This window comes from Natator depressus, chromosome 12 (assembly GCF_965152275.1).
Source record: "Natator depressus isolate rNatDep1 chromosome 12, rNatDep2.hap1, whole genome shotgun sequence".
NCBI lineage: Eukaryota > Metazoa > Chordata > Testudines > Cheloniidae > Natator > Natator depressus.
This window is the reverse complement of record NC_134245.1, coordinates 11,800,186-11,819,072: the sequence shown is the minus strand read 5'-3', so window position 1 is coordinate 11,819,072 and position 18,887 is coordinate 11,800,186. Positions and strand designations below refer to the sequence as shown.

The 18,887-nt window shown below is 44.6% G+C and overlaps 3 protein-coding genes across 3 annotated transcripts; all 3 read right to left on the bottom strand.

Moving 5' to 3' along the window:
* Positions 1-1,209: 1,209 nt before the first annotated feature.
* LOC141996828 (ferritin heavy chain A-like) lies at positions 1,210-3,858 on the bottom strand. Its single transcript, XM_074969126.1, has 4 exons — positions 3,757-3,858; positions 2,919-3,065; positions 1,927-2,052; positions 1,210-1,365 (listed from the first exon to the last, which is right to left on the bottom strand). The coding sequence occupies exons 1-4, from the start codon at positions 3,856-3,858 to the stop codon at positions 1,210-1,212; spliced, it is 531 nt and encodes a 176-aa protein (XP_074825227.1).
* Positions 3,859-7,514: 3,656 nt separating this feature from the next.
* LOC141996827 (ferritin heavy chain A-like) lies at positions 7,515-10,323 on the bottom strand. The gene is made up of 4 exons (XM_074969124.1): positions 10,222-10,323; positions 9,517-9,663; positions 8,407-8,532; positions 7,515-7,670 (listed from the first exon to the last, which is right to left on the bottom strand). Exons 1-4 carry the CDS (start codon positions 10,321-10,323, stop codon positions 7,515-7,517), a joined length of 531 nt encoding a protein of 176 aa, XP_074825225.1.
* A 3,138-nt stretch (positions 10,324-13,461) lies between these two features.
* LOC141996826 (ferritin heavy chain A-like) lies at positions 13,462-16,322 on the bottom strand. The gene is made up of 4 exons (XM_074969123.1): positions 16,111-16,322; positions 14,848-14,994; positions 14,218-14,343; positions 13,462-13,617 (listed from the first exon to the last, which is right to left on the bottom strand). Exons 1-4 carry the CDS (start codon positions 16,210-16,212, stop codon positions 13,462-13,464), a joined length of 531 nt encoding a protein of 176 aa, XP_074825224.1. The 5' UTR covers positions 16,213-16,322.
* Positions 16,323-18,887: the final 2,565 nt, after the last annotated feature.

The window sequence follows — 18,887 nt, the reverse complement described above, 5'->3', positions numbered from 1 at the left end:
TGTCTACTCCGAGACAAAATTAGTGTGAAGGATGCAGATGCAGGAGTTTAAAGCGTACTAGCTGTTCTGCACTGACTCTCTGCCTGGACTCACGTCACATTAAGTTTATTTAAGTGCTCATACAGATATACCCCATCTTGCTACAAAAATGGGCTTAAGTCTACCTCACACTAGTATGCCCCACCTCAAGTGTGGGTTGTCCTTATGGCTAGAAACTAGACATGCCCTAGTGCATTTTAATCTACACCCATATTACACAGACCTTACCCCAAACTAAGTGTTCATTTAGACAAGCAGGGTTTGCTTAATACACTTTGTACTAATATAATAGTGTCCACATGGAGAGCAAGTGCAAAGTTTCTCATGTACGTTAACTAGTTCAAGCTTCCCTCCACCCCCACATAGTGCAGTCCTTTGATTTATTGCCCCTTTTTCACTCTAGGTTTAGGTTTTTAAGTTAAGTGTTGCTCTTGGTTAGGCCTCCACTATCCCCCTAGAGTCACTTGTTCCTGTAGGCCCATACATCTCAGCAATAATCTAGGTTTTCAAAACTGCTAAATAGATCACACTTCATTGACTAGTTGAATTACATCATGATGGGATTCAAACTCTGATAGAGACTAAGTCAGCTCCCACCCCACCTCCCCTTAGAGATTTCACTGCCTCTCCAGTTTTAGAGACACTAGCTACGGCACAGCCCTGGTTAGGATATTACATGAAGCACAAAACCCATTTCTGTATGATGCAACCTACCACTCACTCCCATCCAGCCTCAGCATATACTGACCTAACATCTGAGCCTTGTCGTAGGTGGACAGGGCTTTCTGCTAGAAGAGCAAAGGGAAAGTTAGATCCTTCAGGCATAAACTTGGGTTAGAGGATGGCACAGTTTGCCATGAAAGAGGTCAGCATCTTTATGCAATTCCTCAGGGGACACTTCACCCATGAGCATAGGATGTCTGAGGAATATCCTTAGACCATGCACTCCTGTACCATCCCCTCCCCACCTGACGATCTGCTCTCAGTTTACTATGTTCATTCCATACTCACCAATTATTTGTCAGCAAGATGCCTGTGGCCTCCTTCATCCCCACCCCAATTCAACAGCACAATACAGACTTTAATGGGTTAGTCAATTTTATTCTCAGAATTTAGATGGTCATTGATACAGCTTCTCTCCTCTGGAAGAGAGAGCCTGGAGTGGATAGTTCAGCTGCTCTCCCCCAGGGTGTGCTTATCAAATAGGTACTCTCCCATGCCATTCTGAGGCACTTCCAGGCGCTTCAGGTTGGTGAGGTGGTCTCCCAGCTGCTTGATGGCCTTCACCTGCTCCTCCAGGTACTCAGACTCCAGGAAGTCACATAACTGCAGAAGCAGATAGGAGGTTTAGGGTATTAGATACACTTTTGCTCTCCAATATTTAATACTGTGGATTTAGTGAGCCAGTGGTGGACATACATAGCTACACCAAGAGACGCTTTCACTGCTGGTTAGCGTGAAGCCTCCAGTGCTATGCAGTTTTGAACAGGCCTCCCTGAAGACTGTTTAGATTCTGGGAGTATGGATTTGCTTCACAGGTTTCGGGGCCATGAATCTACTTCACTTGAGCAGATGTGATCACTCATCAGGCACATGGAAGCGAAACTGATTGAACAGAGCTACTGTTACCAGCATGACAATATCGCTAGTAAAAGAGGCTACTCAGTCATTTGTGCACAGATTAGGAGACAGGACATTAGACAGATATTTGTAGCACATTCCACTTATAACATCAACAAACTAACAAGAGCAGATATGTATGCAGTTTTCAGATGTGCTTCAATAGAGTACTGCTACCTGGATTGAAAGCCAAGGACTCTCCCTCCCACACTGGGCAGCACATCCAAAGCAGAGGATAGTACATATGCTAGTCCTGACCATACTCACATGAGGGTCATTCTTCTCCATAGCCAGCTTGTGCAGGTCCAGCAGGGCTTGGTTCACAGTCTTCTCCAGCTGCAGGGCGCACTGCAGGGCCTCCAGGCTGTTCCCCCACTCATCCTGCTCTGGCTTCTGTAATATTAGCAAGGATAGCATAATAGATCCTCAACATTCTCAGAAGAATGACTTACATACAGGCGTGGGGCAGATGATTATGAGAGCTGGGCAGGAAACAGTTTTCCCATCTCTTCAAACTTTCCAGTTCTGCACTTGTATGAAACTGACCATCTGAAATTTCATAAAACCCAAAGGGAGAGACCCAACCCAGAATAGCCTGTAGCCTGCTGGCTAGGGCACTTATCTGGAATGGGGAGGACTCAGCTCTGCCGAATTTCTAGGGCCCTAAGACATTAGGCATCAGGATAATAGCTATTCTAAGTTGGGCTTGGTCTTTTGCTAGAAAGACCATTCTCACAAGTGTTTTGTCAAAAGCCATACCTTAAGAGTTCCCATTTCAATCACTTTTCAATGAAAGCCCACTTTGAGCAAACAACCTAATGTAGCAAAGTATTTAAAATAAAAACAACACACATTTCCTTTGGTCATGCCTACCAATACTAATCTCCCAAGGCTTAAGTGTTTTCTAGTCAGCATGCATCATCCATTACCACTGATCAATAGCATGGCTATATTACTTCACCGCTAACCCCAAGCCTACCATTCACAGCTCAGACATTTAAGTAGAGCGGTTAGGAATTTAAATCCTGTGCTCTGGAAACAGTTTTACTCCTATGGCACTAAATAATAAGGTCAAGTTAGGTCCTTAGACTTCAAATTTTACTTGCTTATGTAGCAAAGCTCTATGGAAAATGCCTCTTAAGAGTCCCATCTCTACAGCCACCTCATTTTCTCTTCACATAGCTGGAGATCTCCATTCCTACTGGGGACTCCACTCCACTGACCTCCCACCATGCATGGTTAGTGACTTAGATGCTCACCTTGATGTCCTGCAGGACAACGCGCCCCCCTCGCTTGTTTTGGTAGGTCAGAAACCTCTCTGCATGCTTCCTTTCCTCATGGGACTGCTCCTTCAGGAACTGGGCCATGTGCCTCAGGGCAACATCATCACGGCCAAAGTAGTAGGACTAGGGAGACAGGGAAAGCAGTGGTGATGATTTAGGCTGTTTGGATTGTGGTGGCACCAGGAGGCCCCAGCTGAGATCAGGGCTTCATTATGGGATGTACAGTATATCAAAACACCTTTGTGCCTCAGAGAGTTTGATATGCAGCTGCATAAGACCTTACATGTAAAATGTTATTCCATGTAGGAAGTAAGGAACTGAGGCACAAGGAGCTTAAGGACAAAGTTTTCTGAAGTACTTGTGTCTCTGGCAGTTGAGTCCCAGAAAGGGAATATCAGTGGGATTTACAGGTTTCAGAAGATTTGCCTTAAAAATGTCCCTCTTAAGTATCACCAGCTTTCTGTGTTGGAGAACCAGAAACTGAACTCACCTTAACACATTGCATTGGTACTTGAGCATAGTGATATCTTTAATCTAGGTCACTCTTCAAGTAGAGAGTGCTAAACATCTCTTTCCCCATTTCAGGCCTCTCATGATTTCCCCCAAGCTTCCTATTAGCTCCACACTAGTAGTTGCATAATCACAAAAACTCATCTTTACAAGTGTATGTAACACTGTAGTTTCTAAGGACATTCTACACAACTGGGATTTCTCATGGATGGCTTTAAAAATTCAACAGCCTTAGATTTCTACTAACACCTGAGAGCTAACATACAATGAAATAGCACAGTGTTTTTGTAAGACAGGCACTCACCATGGACAAATAGACATAGCTAGCATAAAGCTCCATATTTGCCATGCAGTTAATTGCAGCCTCACACTCTGAATAGAAGTTCTGACGCACCTGGGACTCCATCACTATACCTGTGGGGTTGAACAAGAAAGGGGCTATAGCAAAAATCTGTAACAAGCACAATCTGAGCAGAAGCACAAGGCAGATATAGACCTTTCCTAGGCACAGCTGGCATTAATACTGTTCAGAATAGGGTGTGGCTGTGACTGGCAGCTGCTGCCCATTAGAAAGTCCCTTCTTCACCAAGCCATTGCAGATGGGTGTGTTAATGAATTTCACCAGTGAATGGGTGTCAGCCATATGACATCTCCAGTTAAAACCACACCTCTGACAAGAGCTGGGGAGAGGGTTAGTGATATAGAATGCTCCGGCAACTGGACATTCAGCCCAGGGTGGGGATTGTTTTGTTTCCTGGTACAAGTTATTTTATTTGTGTCCCACTGTGTACAAACAAATCTGGTTTCTCACACTGCCCTGTAGGGATCAGAAGACACAGAAAATGGGGTGGGGGGTGATAGATAGGTATCAAATGTATCATGTCCAAATGTCACTTACTCTAATCCAGGGGTTCTCAGACTGGGGGTTGTGACCCCTCAGGGGGTAGTGAGGTTATTACATGGGAAAGGGAGGGTCTCCTGAGCTGTCAGCCTCCATCCCAATCCCCACTTCACCTCCAGCATTTATAATAGTGTTAAATATAAAAAAGTGTTTTTAATTTATAAGGGGGATCACACTCAGAGGCTTGCTGTGCGAAAGGGGTCACCAGTACAAAAGTTTGAGAACCATTGCTCTAATCCCTACTGAGGTATTTCAGAGGTCTTTACATACTAGAAGGTTGGCCTACTGTAGGAGTTCTCCCCCAAAGCATTCATCTCTCTCTATTGAATCCCACCATCTGCCATAGCAGAGGCTGGAGCATGGATATATCAGATTAACAGTGACAGAGACAAAGACATTAAACCAGACAGCTGATTCATTGCACTTATAGTCAGTGAAAACAGGGTGTCAATAGGTACATGTCCATTTCTGCTTGTGGTTCTCCCCATTGACCTGGGAGATCCCACACACCCAGCTCTCTTATTTATTCACCAATGGGGCAAAATATACTCTGTTCCAAATAGGAAGAAATGTTAGAGTCTATGCCTCCCTCCCTCCAGCTGATCTTGTAACACACACAGATACATTTTAATAAGGGTTGTGTATTTATTGCTTTGGGGAAAGGACCCAGCTCTGTCAATAATCAGTAATTGGTGTACACAGCTCATTTAAAGCCACACTCTCCACTCAGGTATTTGTCTCTTGTTAGCAGAGCAGGGCTGTCTCATAGGAAACAGCTGAAAATATTGACTGGCCAGAAATCCAAAGGGTCCACTTTCCCTCAAACCTTTCTCAGTTTTGCAGAACGTGGCTTGTTCCAGCAACGGAGATGTATTATCACTGTAATCCATGCAGGCACCTTGTCCAGAGTGCACATGCACGTAAACCACAAGCGTAAACCAAGTCATTGTTATACCTGGTCTTCTTATCAAATCTTTCCAATTCTAGGAGACAAGCTCTGGCAGGTAGGAAACTGGCCTTGTGTACACACTCTACAGAGAAGCAGCTCATTGAAAGAATGTTTAGGTACCAGTACAACCTGAGCCTGTACAGAAGGAGGAAAGTATATGAAATTGCTCAGGTGGGAACGTTATGCATTATAGCAAAGACATTAACTGGCTTGTCCCTACTGCTTGTTCCCAAAGAGTTGTCTGTTTATAATTGCACGCAATTTTCAACCTTGTGTAACTAGCACCATATTTAATACCATACAAAAAGCTAAAAGGAACCTCCTGTGTTGTCATTCATTTATTCAAATTTATTGCCTAAAGTGCATATTAAAACTGAATCTCCCTCACCCTACTACTGTAGCAATATGTCATACAAAAAGTTGGCCTCCTATGCCATCTTCCCACCTAAAAATATAGCTGCAGATCCAACAAAATGACAGGGAGAAGAAAAATAAGATCAATATGATATTTTCTACCACAGCAAGCAGATGTGCCATACTTCCATTCTTAGAGTCATGCTTAGGTTGAGTCTCAGCCAGGTAGCCTTCGTCCTCCATGCCCCATTCATTTACACGCTGTCATAGCTTCTCCATTGCTGTTTCAGAGGCAGAAGAGCTCAATGTCACCTAGGTTAATTGACTATTAGCCACTTTATATCTCTGTCTAACAGACCCACATGCACGCTGAACATGAGCTAGGAGCCCTCTGAGCAGATGAAAGGTACCCCTCTAAGCTAGGGAATTACTATACCCATTTCACCAAAGGGGAGCTAAGGCACATGGCAGGTTAAGTAACTTGACCAAAGGTCATAAGGGAATTCTACAGCTGAACCAAGTCCCAGTCCTGTGTCTTCTCAACTAGATCATCCCTCCTACCCAAGGTGCTCACTAACAGCTGATGTTGAGCTATGTCAATGATAACAATAGCTTTCTCAGAATTAGCACAGGCTTCTGTTAGAAGCCAAATCATCCACCTGCTTGATGGTTATTGTCTGTTAAGTTGCCCACATGCAGACTGCTGGAAGCATTTGAATGGCCTATAGAGAACAGGTTGAGTTTCAGCTGTGTGACATAGCACACAGAGTAGATTAAGAGATGGAGTCAATACGGGGTGGATGGGAGAAGCCCATGACACATGCACTAGGCCCAAGGTGGGTGTGTGTGCGCGCGTGCACGCACACATTACCTGTTCCCCAGTCTCTGGCTAGGTTATGCCTTGTCCTAGCAATCTTACTGTAGGATTGTAGTGTTTATTCTTTGTTTCCAGAATGTACGCAGTGAGTAATTCAAAGAGAATGGCTTCCTTAGAAAGCTTAGGCTACCCACATGTCTGAGCCTACAAGCTTCCAGAAGAGTGAGGTTTAACTTGCTCATATCCACACTAAAGAACAAAAGGATATTTTAATGACACTTCCCCACCCCCAATTCTGTTGCTGAATGAGCCAGGCTCAATTCCAGCTCCTTGTTACATGGCTTTGGTCATCTTCAGTGCTGCAGAAGCCAACTAACTGGGATGTAGGCAAAAAAACCATCAAGTAGTTAGCAACTCTGTTTTCTAGCTTGTCCTAAATTGGTACCATATTTGTGTGTTTGCTTTTCCACTCTAGACTTGCAGTGAAAAGTGCAAGCATCATTGAAGATGCTACCAAAAGCACCCTGGGGGGGGGGGGGGGGGCGGCGCAGCAGGGCAAAACAAGACAAATAGGAGGCTATCCCAATATGGTTTAATGATTTAGTTCTGTAATTGATTCAGTGCAGTATGCTGGCCTATGTGTGCTTTAGACAGCAAAATGTAAGCCTGGTCTTATGGCTATTTCCATAAGAAACTGTACCTGAAGTCTTAGTGATGCATCATCTCAGTTTGTTTTGATGCCTGCCTCCTGTGTGGCAAGGATGAGACAATGTTTCCTTCTTCTCCAAGCTTTTTAGCAAGTCTACCCAGCAACCATGACACTATCTTGTAAGGGGTCATACTCCATGACTCCCCAAATGCTCCCTGTTCATGAGAACCATCTTCCTACAGGATGGAGACTAGAACAAATAAAAGTAGAAACCAAGTTGCTGGACAAATAGCACATTTTATTTTGAGGCCATGCAGATATTGTAACTCACAAGCAGCTGTAATAGACAAGAGATCAGGGCTGCACTCTTGAAGAGCTTCAGAGTTTGGAGCTCAGCTGCTCTCCCCCAGGGTGAGCTTGTCAAACAGGTACTCTCCCATGCTGTTCTGGGGCACTTCCAGGCGCTTCAGGTTGGTGATGTGGTCTCCCAGCTGCTTGATGGTCTTCACCTGCTCCTCCAGGTACTCAGACTCCAGGAAGTCACAGAGCTGCAGGAAACAGGGAGGGCTAGAATGGACTTCCTCCTGCTCAGATACAGCACAGCATGGTTTTATGGAGTTGCCAGCTATGCACCAAGCTGCAATGCAGGCCAGGGAGTGACAGCTAGTCGTAGTCAAACTTTCTCAGTCCCCCAGATGCTCTTCTCAGGCTAGTCCCTGAAAGTCTGGGGAGGGAGGCTCAAGAGGGCATTCTGCAGACATTTAGTGCCTACTTACTGAGGCAAACAAGTAGGCACTCATGCTACAGTGGCGGCTCACTCAAGTACCTGGATAGATTATAGTAGCTTGGACCCTAGAAGAGGAGAAACCTTGATCTATGGCTTCCCCCACCCCATCCTAGGTCTTTTGTATGGCAAATAGCTATACAAGACAGCTTTGTCACCCCTCCCTTAATTTGTAGCTATAGGGACCAGTCATTTCCTGACTTAATCTTGTGACCCTGCCCTCCCAAAACATTGTCTGGCTTATTCTTTTACAGTAGGTTGGGATAGTTGCTATTTGCTTATTTGTATCCATAAGAACCAGAGGGTGTAGAGGGAGACCTTCTATCCATGGGTATGTTAGACCAATTCACTTTTGATGCCCTGACCACAGAAGTCAGACACTCCCTAGTTTTAGGGAGGTCTGGGAGCTGCAGAGGCCAGCTAATAAGGATTCTAGACCATGTAGTGTAGTATTGAAACTACAACCACTCATGAAGAGCTATTCACTTCTCTTTACTCACATGAGGGTCATTCTGCTCTGTAGCCAGCTTGTGCAGGTCCAGCAGGGCCTGGTTCACAGTCTTCTCCAGCTGCAGGGCGCACTGCAGGGCCTCCAGGCTGTTCCCCCACTCATCCCGCTCTGGCTTCTGTGCAAGAGAGTAATATTCAGTCTGGTCCTGCCTCTCCAATTGCATTCTCATTTATCCAAAATGCTATTATCTGCACCTCTACATTATCCAGATCCCTTCCTTGTTCCCCCATCTGTCTTATGCTGGTGAATAGAAAGGAATTTGGATAATGCACAGGTTCAGACAAGAGAGCAGAGACCCTTAACCAGGACTGCGAGGACCACAACTAATCCCCAGCTGCATGCAAGGCCACCCTGCTGCTGAATGGCTCATGCCCCCCTTGATTATCTGATCTCCCAATGATCCAAGCATCCAAATGCTATTGGATAATCAGTATATAGCTAAAGTCTTAATTCACTGGCATATGTTGTATTAAAAAAAAAAAAATGTTTCCCCTCCCTACCCTCAAGTATAGAGAAAGCAAACTGTAGCTAAAACACAGGGGAAGGGGAAGAGATTGTGTGGAAGCAGGAAAGGGAAGAGGATGGACAAAGTTCTGTGAATTATTATAATACCAGCTAGAGTGCTCACAAAAATCTCTAGTACAAGGGGTGGTGTAGACCACAGTAGAATGAAGGCTAGGGCTAGAATTACAAAGAGTTTTACAGATACGTAGACAAAAGATACACATCTTGTGCTCCTGATCCATAGGCCTCAGAGAGAGCACCCTCAATAGATATGAGAATACCTAACTTATGCAGTACTTAACAGATCTCAAAGCACATTACAAGGAAGTTATCCCCATTTCACAGATGGGGAAATTGAGGCACAAAAAGAAGTGACTTGCTCAAGGTCACCCACCCTGGGAATAACAAAACCAGGAATAGAACCCAGGTTGCCCGAGTCCCATTCCAGAGCTCTATTCATTAAGCCCTACTACTCTACATTTTATTCTTGCAGGGCCAGTGAGTCATGTTTATGCTATGGAAAAAAGTTACTTGGCAACAGAATTTGGGGCAGCCGTGTGATCCCTCAGAACCTCCCCTTGGATTTGTTTCTCACCTTGATGTCCTGCAGGACAATGCGCCCCCCTCGCTTGTTCTGGTATATCAGGAACTTCTCTGCATGCTCCATCTCCTCCTGGGACTGCTCTGTCAGGAACTGGACCACATGCCTCAGGGCCACATCATCACGGTCAAAGTAATAAGACTAAGGAAAGTATAAAATATTAACAAAAGACATCTGTCATGTGATAAGGATAAAAATTTAACAGAAAAACAGTTTCTTCTAATGTGCAATAGAGAACCTCACTCTAAGGAAAGAGAGCCCATCTCACTCTTCCTCTGTGAAGAAGGCTATACACAGAAACTCAAGTGTCTCTTACCTATTGACAGTGGAGTACATACATATGCAAATGAAGGCCTCCCCACTTACCCTACCAAGAAGCATTACTATCATACTCCTGATAGTGTTGACATAGGGACCTCAGATTGTGAGTGAGTGTTTGTAGCTCTTCCTTTGTCTGTAATAGATTTGCTGCATGGGCAATGGCCTGTTCTTGCCACCTTATACCCATGACTGTTAACACTAATGGGTGCCTCTCAGTTCTCAGGAGAGGCCATAGGGAAAAAGTGACTAAGTCTTTTTTTTTTTTAATTCACCATGGTTCATTTACTCAGTTACAGTTACCTTAAGAGGTCTATAAAGGACATTTCTGTCTGCTTCAAAAAACAGCCTTAGCCTCTGAAGAACAGAGGAAACACTCACCATGGACAGATAGACATAGCTGGCATACAGCTCCAGGTTCACCAGGTGGTTCACAGCAGCCTCACAGTCAGCATGGAAGTTTTGGCGCACCTGGGACTCCATTCCTTTGCTTGAAAAGTTTTTACAGTATAGTGTGATCAATAAGCTAAAGCTTAGGACAACTTCTCTTCAAGCACTACTGCACAAAACCCACAACTCCTCACCCACACAAAACCTGTTCCCCTCTAGCTGCTATTAATAGTGTTCAAAGCCAGGTATGGGTGTAAATGACAGCTGTGGCTGCCCAATGGAAACACCCTTCCTCACCAAGGAACCAGGTGGGGCTGTGGGTGAGGCTGTTTCTCAGTTTCCACAGGTAACGTGACCTGACCAATTAGCAGAATGATCCTGAAGCCTAGGCTGGCCAGATAGGGAAGACAAATGAGGAAAGTTCAACAGACACATCCAGTTTCCCAATAGCTCTGTAAGGAAGGGAAAAGATGAGTAGTGGGGGTGTTTGGAGGACAGACACTGATGATGATAGTGGCAAGATAAGTACCTAGATACTTAGCTTAGGGATATACCTTAAATTAGACAAAATGCTCTGTGGAGTGCACATCTTTCCTATGACATCTCCAAAGGGGGGCATGAGCCCTTCTGCTATCTGAAATGTTACCTAGCACAGCTGGTGTTATATGGAGAACATGGAAAGGACCTTGAGGTTTATCATAAGATAGGGCATGGGAGGAAAAGTCAAGATCAGGAAGGTCACAGCAGCAGGGACTGTGCTTGTCTTTATGTTTTTACAGAACCTAGCACATTGAGGGTATTACCAGAAATGAATAAACAACAACAAAAAATATAACCTGGACAAAGGGGAAAACCTGGAGCTCCAGAGACTCCAGGAGAGAGTGAGGCGCCTGGGGGAAGCCAGCAGCCATGTGGTGCATAGCAGCTGGGGCATCTGAGAGTTGGCAGCAATGGTCACAGAAACAGAAAGCCAAAGGTAAAGCTGAACACAATTCATAATACGGTATTACACTGGAAGGTGTCAATGACAATCGAGGGTTTGTAGTGGCCAACCGCAGCATGTTGTTTCGTGATTACATTTCCGGTTGACGGGGTGAGCAGCATAAATATGCAAGCGTTTTGAAGAAACGGGCACACCTGGGCTAAAGGACTCCTGTGACCCACCTGCAATGATTTGACAGCCAATATTTTTCTTCAGTAAAAGATTACAGTATTTCCAACCTTCCTTTGCTGCCTTTTATTCCAAATGGTTTCTGGCTGCATATTCACTACATAATACAGCCTCCTCCCCCCCAACACGCACCCCTTATGCCAGCATCTGGCTATATAGCAGGTCTGTCCGCAAATGGCTAAATTTAAAGAGAGCCAGTGGCAGGAGCTACTGTCTCTCTAAGTTGTTCCACAGATTTTGATTCTCTGCCTTTCGCTTCTAATAAATGGATCTTAGCAAGCAGGGGGAAGAATCTGATCCTGGCTCCGTTCACCACCTCAGAGGGTAAAATGAGAGGAGACCCCTTTGCATTGTTATGCACAGTAGAAGTAAGAAAATCAAATCATGAATTTTCTGATTAGCTTGTAATATCAAACAGTCACCCTGTTGACATTCAGCCAGCTTGACAAGCTGCTTATTATGGACAGTGCCTATTTACAGAGCTAACACACGCAGGATAGCAGTCACAGTGTTGCACAAAGACAGCCTAATACACTGCAGATGCAGAACTTGAGGCAGGTGCAGCTCAGGTGCTGAAACAGATTTCCAGGCAGACCAAGTTATCTCAACAGGTCTCTCCTGTAAAGGGCAGCAATAGAAACAGAACAAAACTGGCAACAACTCATCCCTGCCATTTTTTCCTGTTTATTACCTATCTGAAGCCAACATCTGAATAGAGCCCAACCTTCAGTACCTAAGTATTAGGCCTCCCTAAGTAACCAAGGTGGCACTAAACTCTTGTGAGGTGGCATAAGAGAGGGGAGAAAGAATGGCTTCCTATTAATAAGTCGAGAAAAGCGTTGAACTCTGTTCCTTACTAAAGAGGAGGGGAGCCCATGGCATTTGACAGGTTTCAGAGTAGCAGCCGTGTTAGTCTGTATTCGCAAAAAGAACAGGAGGACTTGTGACACCTTAGAGACTAGCCAATTTATTTGAGCTTAAGCTTTCGTGAGCTACTGCATTTTCCACTTTTATGCATCCAATGAAGTGAGCTGTAGCTCACAAAAGCTTATGCTCAAATAAATTGGTTAGTCTCTAAGGTGCCACAAGTCCTCCTTTTCTCATGGCATTTGGTTTACTGCTATAGTGTCTAGCATGCACTCTCTCTCACACCTACAAATAGCAATGAAAGCTAAGCAGCTAATGGGCTGTCTCCCCCACCTACCTAGACTCGCCTTTGCCCAGCAATATGGTGCCTGGTTCTAGGTTGCAGGGAAGAGGTGACATCTGAAAAATATTAAGCCTTGCTGTGTACTTGAGCGCCTCTGGCAGGAAGCTCTCTCACTGCAGTTCTCATAAAGCTAGCACCAGATCCCAGTACACGTGCAGATTATGTCTGTTTTAGACCAAAGAAGGGTTGTTTGGGTTTTTTTTTTTTTAAAAAAAACAAACTGTTGTATATAGCCATGTCAGAAGACCTCTTGTGAGACAGTACTAGCTGAATGCTTTTTAGCTGCTTGCCCGGGCATGTTATGTTACATGGCATTATTTTGCCTAAGCAGAATCCTGGAATAGAACTTTTCACTCAGTACCTGCAGCAATGCTTTGAGTATACCTCACAGATGTAGGGATACTAGCTGGAGAGTCAACACTATAACAGCCTTGAGTGGTAGGCATAAATCCAGCTTCTCTCTTAAGTGACTTTAAGAAGATGCAGAAACTACTGCACCAGAAAATAAGCTGTATCTGTTTAGCTGACCACTCATGAGTTAGACAGCAAAGGATGGGAATGAACCTCAGCTGGGATGGAGAGTGTTACCTTCCAGATGTATACTATAGTGGGCACAACCAAGAAGCATGTTATTTTATCCACAGTAATTGCTACGGCACTCACTGGATGTGCAGCTCCTGTTAGTGTGTGTAGTGTAATTAGTGACACTCATTGAAGCCAATTTAACACACTAAGAAAGGGCAAAGTCAGGTTACAACTGACAGCTATTTTTATTCACAGTAAATGCTCAATTCTTATTTCCTCTGCATACAGATGAGTCACCAAATAAGCAATATCCCTGGAGTCCAGTTCAACTGCTGTCCTCCAGGGTGAGCTTGTCAAACAGGTACTCTCCCAAGCCATTCTGGGGCACTCCCAGGCGCTTCAGGTTGGTGAGGTGGTCTCCCAGCTGCTTGATGGCCTTCACCTGCTCCTCCAGGTACTCAGACTCCAGGAAGTCACAGAGCTGCAAGAGAAAAGCAGAGGGTTAGGAGGACTATGCTGGGTTACAGATTTTTTGTAGCCCAGTAGTGTCAGTCACACTTCAGACTTTTCATGTCATAATCTCAAGCTGAGACCTCCCATTTTCAGGGATGATTCTACAAAAAAAGCAGTATTCTGCATTTGTCCAGAGCAATAGCACCACCGACCTCAAGCCTGGATGAGGTTTCCAATAAGGAATCCTAGGAGGTGGTAGCAAGGAACATGCAGAGTCATTGTATAAACCTCATGCAGAGCAAAAAAATATTCCCAATCCCATCTAAGATTAGAGATCAAGGAAGAGCAGGCCATAATCCAAGGCATAATACAGCAGATTAGAGCCTTAAGTGTAGGGAGAGGCAAAACATAAGCAGTGGTGAAGGGCAAAGAATAATGAGAGGCAGTCCAGGAAGGGGTCTCTCCAGCTCTTGATTTATGGCATGTTTCCTCTTTAGCCCTTCCCACCACAGACCCTGTAGTTTCTCCTCAAGTGAATCACAATGTTCAAATTCTGAACCTCTCCTACTCTTCTCTCTGTGCCAAAGGCAATAGTAATTGCTATTTCCTTTACTATCCAGTCACTCACATGGGGGTCATTCCTCTCAGTAGCCAGCTTGTGCAGGTCCAGCAGGGCCTGGTTCACAGTTTTCTCCAGCTGCAGGGCGCATTGCAAGGCCTCCAGGCTGTTTCCCCACTCATCGCGCTCCAGCCTCTGTAGGAGGCCAGCAACAGAATGGAAACATTTGCACTATTAGAAGTGGATCCCTGCTTCCTTCATCTAGGAGTTACCACATTTGCTTAGCTCCTTGCTATACTCTTGTCATTCAGCAATTTTATTCTCATGCTTTTGCTTAGAATAAAAGCATTTTTTCCTGACACAAACACTTTAGAATTAACAAAGGGCCACTAGCTGTGCAGTCTTCTCACACACATAAAGGACACTTCAGTCATTGGAAAACAGTAAGTTAGAACAAAAATAGCGTCCATTTGAAAACAGAGCCCAATACATGCTAGGTAAGAAGCAGGAAGTAAAAGTTTCTTATTCTTCAAATGAGCACCAGGACAATGGGCTGATCAGGTAGTAGATTAGGTCTCTTTTACAGAGGAGAAATGCCACTACCAGCCTATGCATCAGGTTCATGCAGCAAGAAATGCTGAGTTACTGTCCTAGAATCTTCATTCTACTCCCCCATTTGGGGATTACTGACTGTCTCACCTTGATGTCCTGCAGGACAATGCGTCCTCCTCGTTTGTTCTGGTATTTCAGGAACTTCTCTGCATGCTCCCGCTCCTCATGGGACTGCTCCTTCAGGAACTGGGCCATGTGCTTCAGGGCCACATCATCACGGTCAAAGTAGTAGGACTGGGGAGGAGGACAGGAAATGAATGACATTTGACAGTAATAAAGCATCATGCCACAGGAAGTTCCTTGCTGTGAAGGGACTATTCATGTGGCTTTCATTATTCTAGGCAGCAGCTCTTCAGCTGTAGCAACAGATCCTTCCCCATACCTTCACTGTGCTTACCTACTACAGGAAGAACCAAGCTATACACCTTCAGATGAAGCCAGACAGAGAATTATGACCATAGTTCTTTGATACCCACATCAGCCTCACAGAGAGAAGGGCTTCGGAAAGCCCTCCCTATACTCCAGAACATACAGGGAACCTAAATCCTTTCTACTTCATCCACATAGCTCACTGCCTCACATGCCTGCTGGACATTCTCAAGGCAAAACACGACATATAGTGTTTCAGGGCTATACAGGTGAAGTATTGATTACTGGGTTTACAAGTAGGAAAGCTACATAGAAAAAGAGGACTAGAAGAGCGTGCCCCTTTTTCTGCTAGATCCCAGCTGCATAAAGTTTGCCAGCCAGCTAACTCTAAGGTGTAACTCTACTCACAGATGTTTTAATTTAGAGCTTTTGTGGGAGGCAAAGAGTCTTTAAGGAACACCTTTAGACAAAAGAATCTAGTTGCTAGTTTTCCCTCATTCACTTAACAGGTCTGAGAGTTGTTTGTGTTGTTATAGATAAGGATCTCTCCCCACCTCTCACATGGAATCATTTTCCAGTCATCTTTGATGGTTATAAAGAAGAGGCAAACCATTATCAACTATGGCTCAGGAGCAAGCAGTTGTCCAGCCTGAAGATATTTCACTAGCCACAAAGTTAATAAAGGGACAGGATTAGTGGTTCAAGAATCAAAGATGAACATAATGAACCTTCTAGATCTTGAAGATGAAGACTCCATCTCCAAGGTTACTAGTTTAATAGCTGATCTATAGACCCCTATAAGGGAAATGTTTACTTTGGCCTAAAATTGCTTCAGGAACAGCTACTTGGAAAAGGTACTCAACCCAGATAATAAGAGAAACCTCTAAAACTTATTTTAGCATGAGAATGTGAATCCCCCAATGCAAAAAAAAAAAGTCACACCAAGTCCTGGATTTGCAGGAACACCAGAGAAACACTCACCAGGGACAGATAGACATAGCTAGCATACAGCTCCAGGTTCACCATGCTGTTCACAGCAGCCTCACACTCAGCATGGAAGTTCTGGCACACTTGAGACTCCATTCCTCTCTTTGGAAGTTTAGCTATCCACAAACTCTAGAACCAAGCTCTAGACAACCTCTGCCAAGACAAGACCACAGCCTAGGCCTTCACAGTTGCTATTAATTCCCTTCAGAGTCACATGTGGGTGTGATTGCTAGCTGCTGCTGCCCAATGGAAATCTCATTTGCATCAAGGAACCAATGAGCAGCAGGGTGGGGTTGTTCCTGACTTCCCACATATGAAGGGATGATTCAGTAATATGACTTGACCTGTTACCATGACAACCCATTTGGTGTATGGCAGCCTGACCCAGAGCGACAAGTTCAGCAAATAAATCCAATAACACCCTGTGAGGAAGGAAAGGACAGAGGTATTCGGGGGTGTCTGGAGCAATGTTTATATAGCTGCTGAGTCACTATGATAATAGAGGCTATATAAATGCCCACACAGAATAGATACACATGAGATTAGATACATGTTCCTTGGCCTGCACATGGCTTCCCATTTCTTGTGACATTTCCCAAGGAAGACCAAAGCCTCTCAGATGTCTGAAATGCTGCTTAATGCAACTCCCTGTTCTGTTCTATGGAGAACTCTGAAATCCCCTCTCTTGTTCAGATCTGTCTTTAATAGGCTGGGGTTTCTCCCAGGAGAGACTGTGGTAGGAAAGTGCAAAGGCTGGAGCATCACAATAGAGTGTAAACGGGGATTATGCCTTCCCTCATATTTGTGTAGCACCCAGCTCGTTATGGGCACTACAAAGGAAAAAATAATAACAGCAAAAGTACAACCGGAAGAGGACAGCTCAAGCAGAGCAGTGGAGACCTAAGGGAACTGGAGGGACACAAGAGGAGCCCCGGGGACATGGACAGGAGCAGCCAACATATGTGAAAATGACAATGATTCCAACAAGAACAGCCATCTAACTACTTTTGTGGCAATGCAAAAACAGAATATCCTGCATCCCACTTGTTTTACAGAGGTCTGTTCCTCCCAGCTAATGTCAATGCAGCAAGTCTGTCTGACAGAGCATTGCAAGGAGTGACTGAATTCTCAGAAACCCAGCTGCAGGCAAAGGTCCTGGAACTAAGGGTGCTCCCGCACCCTCTGGCTTGATGTGGATTCCATTATACACCAGGTTTACAGTTTGGTTCAATGGCTCTCAGCACCCCCACTGTGAAAATTGTTCCAGTACCCCTGGCTGCAGGATCCAGTTTTTCCTCAAAGGGTCACAAGTTCAGGGACACTGGGAAATCCCTCTCTCTGCCATCCATATTTCTTAACCACAAAATTTAAAAACAAAATTTGAAAACAAAATTTGATAGGTCTTCTCTTCCATTCATTCCTAGGAAGCAGCTCTTAGCATCTGGAATGGATCCTGCTGCATACCAGAGCCGCATCAGAGAAGAAAGCGACAGATGACCCTTTGGATAATGCATGCAGCGGTGGGATGCAGGAGTCAAAGAATGGAGTTCCTGAATAGGCTGTAAGGGCAATACTCCATTTACATAGAATATCTCACATATTAAGCCATCTTGGAAATCTGTTCCTCCCAAATTAAACATAGACTTAAAGCAGGATTCCCTTTGTAAAGCAACTTCAAAGAGACTGGGAGTCACAAAATATACTTTGACACTGAGCAATGAGTTGTAGAAAATCAGTGACCTTGAACGCAGCTGCTGGTACCAGATCTCATGGGGCGGGGGCAGTAGAAAAGGCAAAGAGCAACACTGACAGCCACTTGGCCCTGCTACTCTTCCAGTTATCACTATGCTAGAATACAAGACTACACAGAGCCCAGCTTTCAATAACCATGTGTTTATTAACAGCCTCTGCGTAGATGTAGCTCTCTGGTGCTGTATTACTCCATGCAGGATATTTGAGGACAAACAGGTTTCAAGCTGTCACTTTCTTTAAATCTTGAGTTGCACCTTCTATAAACCAATTGGCATCAGCCCCATCTCTAACTTCTCAACAAAGATAATTTAATGTCATATTCAAAATTCAGCTCTTTTTGGGTAGAAAGAGGCTATTCCAAAGGCACCTATCACCATAGTATCTACTAAGCCAAGAAAAAAACCCTAAAAAATGGAAACTAGGTTTTCTTTTTCTCTCTCTCTCTTGCTCCTCCCCCTATTTTGGAGGACAGGTGCCCTGAGTGTTTGTCCGTCCGTCCCCCCCCCGTTTTTTTTTTCAAAGTACTATTTTATCTCATTTACCCCGGCAAGGAGTTCTGTAGCTGTGATCCTGCCACAGAACAAAGGAGCAAGATTGCACCTCTGCCTCCTGACATGTATATACAATACTAGCCTGATGCAGGTGAGTAGGTTCCAGCCATAGCCAATATATGTATCTAGTATCCAATGAGAGGATGGTCTATGCAGGAGAGATCTCAGAGACCCACCCACATGCACAGAGATTTCCTGATTCAGGCTGAGTAGCAAGTATATGCAACAGCAAGTGGTCTAGCCTCAAGTAAGTGGGGGGAGGGATAGCTCAGTGGTTTGAGCAGTGGCCTGCTAAACCCAGGGTTGTGAGCTCAATCCTTGAGGGGTCCATTTAGGGATATGGGGCAAAAATCTGTTGGATGATTTAATTGGGGATTGGTCTGACTTTGAGCAGGAGGTTGGACTAGATGATCTCCTGAGGTCCCTTCCAACCCTGATATTCTATGATTCTATCGTGGTCACATGTGC

Bases quoted from the DNA above. Each gene is read 5' to 3' on its own strand.
- LOC141996827 (XM_074969124.1), bottom strand. From the start codon at position 10,323: ATGGAGTCCCAGGTGCGCCAAAACTTCCATGCTGACTGTGAGGCTGCT. The intron at 9,664-10,221 runs GTGAGTGTTTCC...TACTTTCCTTAG, and splicing joins GCTATGTCTATCTGTCCATG to TCTTATTACTTTGACCGTGA. The intron at 7,671-8,406 runs GTGAGTAAAGAG...TGTTTCCTGCAG, and splicing joins CAGAGCAGAATGACCCTCAT to CTCTGTGACTTCCTGGAGTC.
- LOC141996826 (XM_074969123.1), bottom strand. From the start codon at position 16,212: ATGGAGTCTCAAGTGTGCCAGAACTTCCATGCTGAGTGTGAGGCTGCT. The intron at 14,344-14,847 runs GTGAGACAGTCA...GGCCTCCTACAG, and splicing joins TTGTCCTGCAGGACATCAAG to AGGCTGGAGCGCGATGAGTG. The intron at 13,618-14,217 runs GTGAGTGACTGG...TTTCTCTTGCAG, and splicing joins CTGAGAGGAATGACCCCCAT to CTCTGTGACTTCCTGGAGTC.
- LOC141996828 (XM_074969126.1), bottom strand. From the start codon at position 3,858: ATGGAGTCCCAGGTGCGTCAGAACTTCTATTCAGAGTGTGAGGCTGCA. The intron at 3,066-3,756 runs GTGAGTGCCTGT...CTGTCTCCCTAG, and splicing joins GCTATGTCTATTTGTCCATG to TCCTACTACTTTGGCCGTGA. The intron at 2,053-2,918 runs GTGAGCATCTAA...CTAATATTACAG, and splicing joins TTGTCCTGCAGGACATCAAG to AAGCCAGAGCAGGATGAGTG.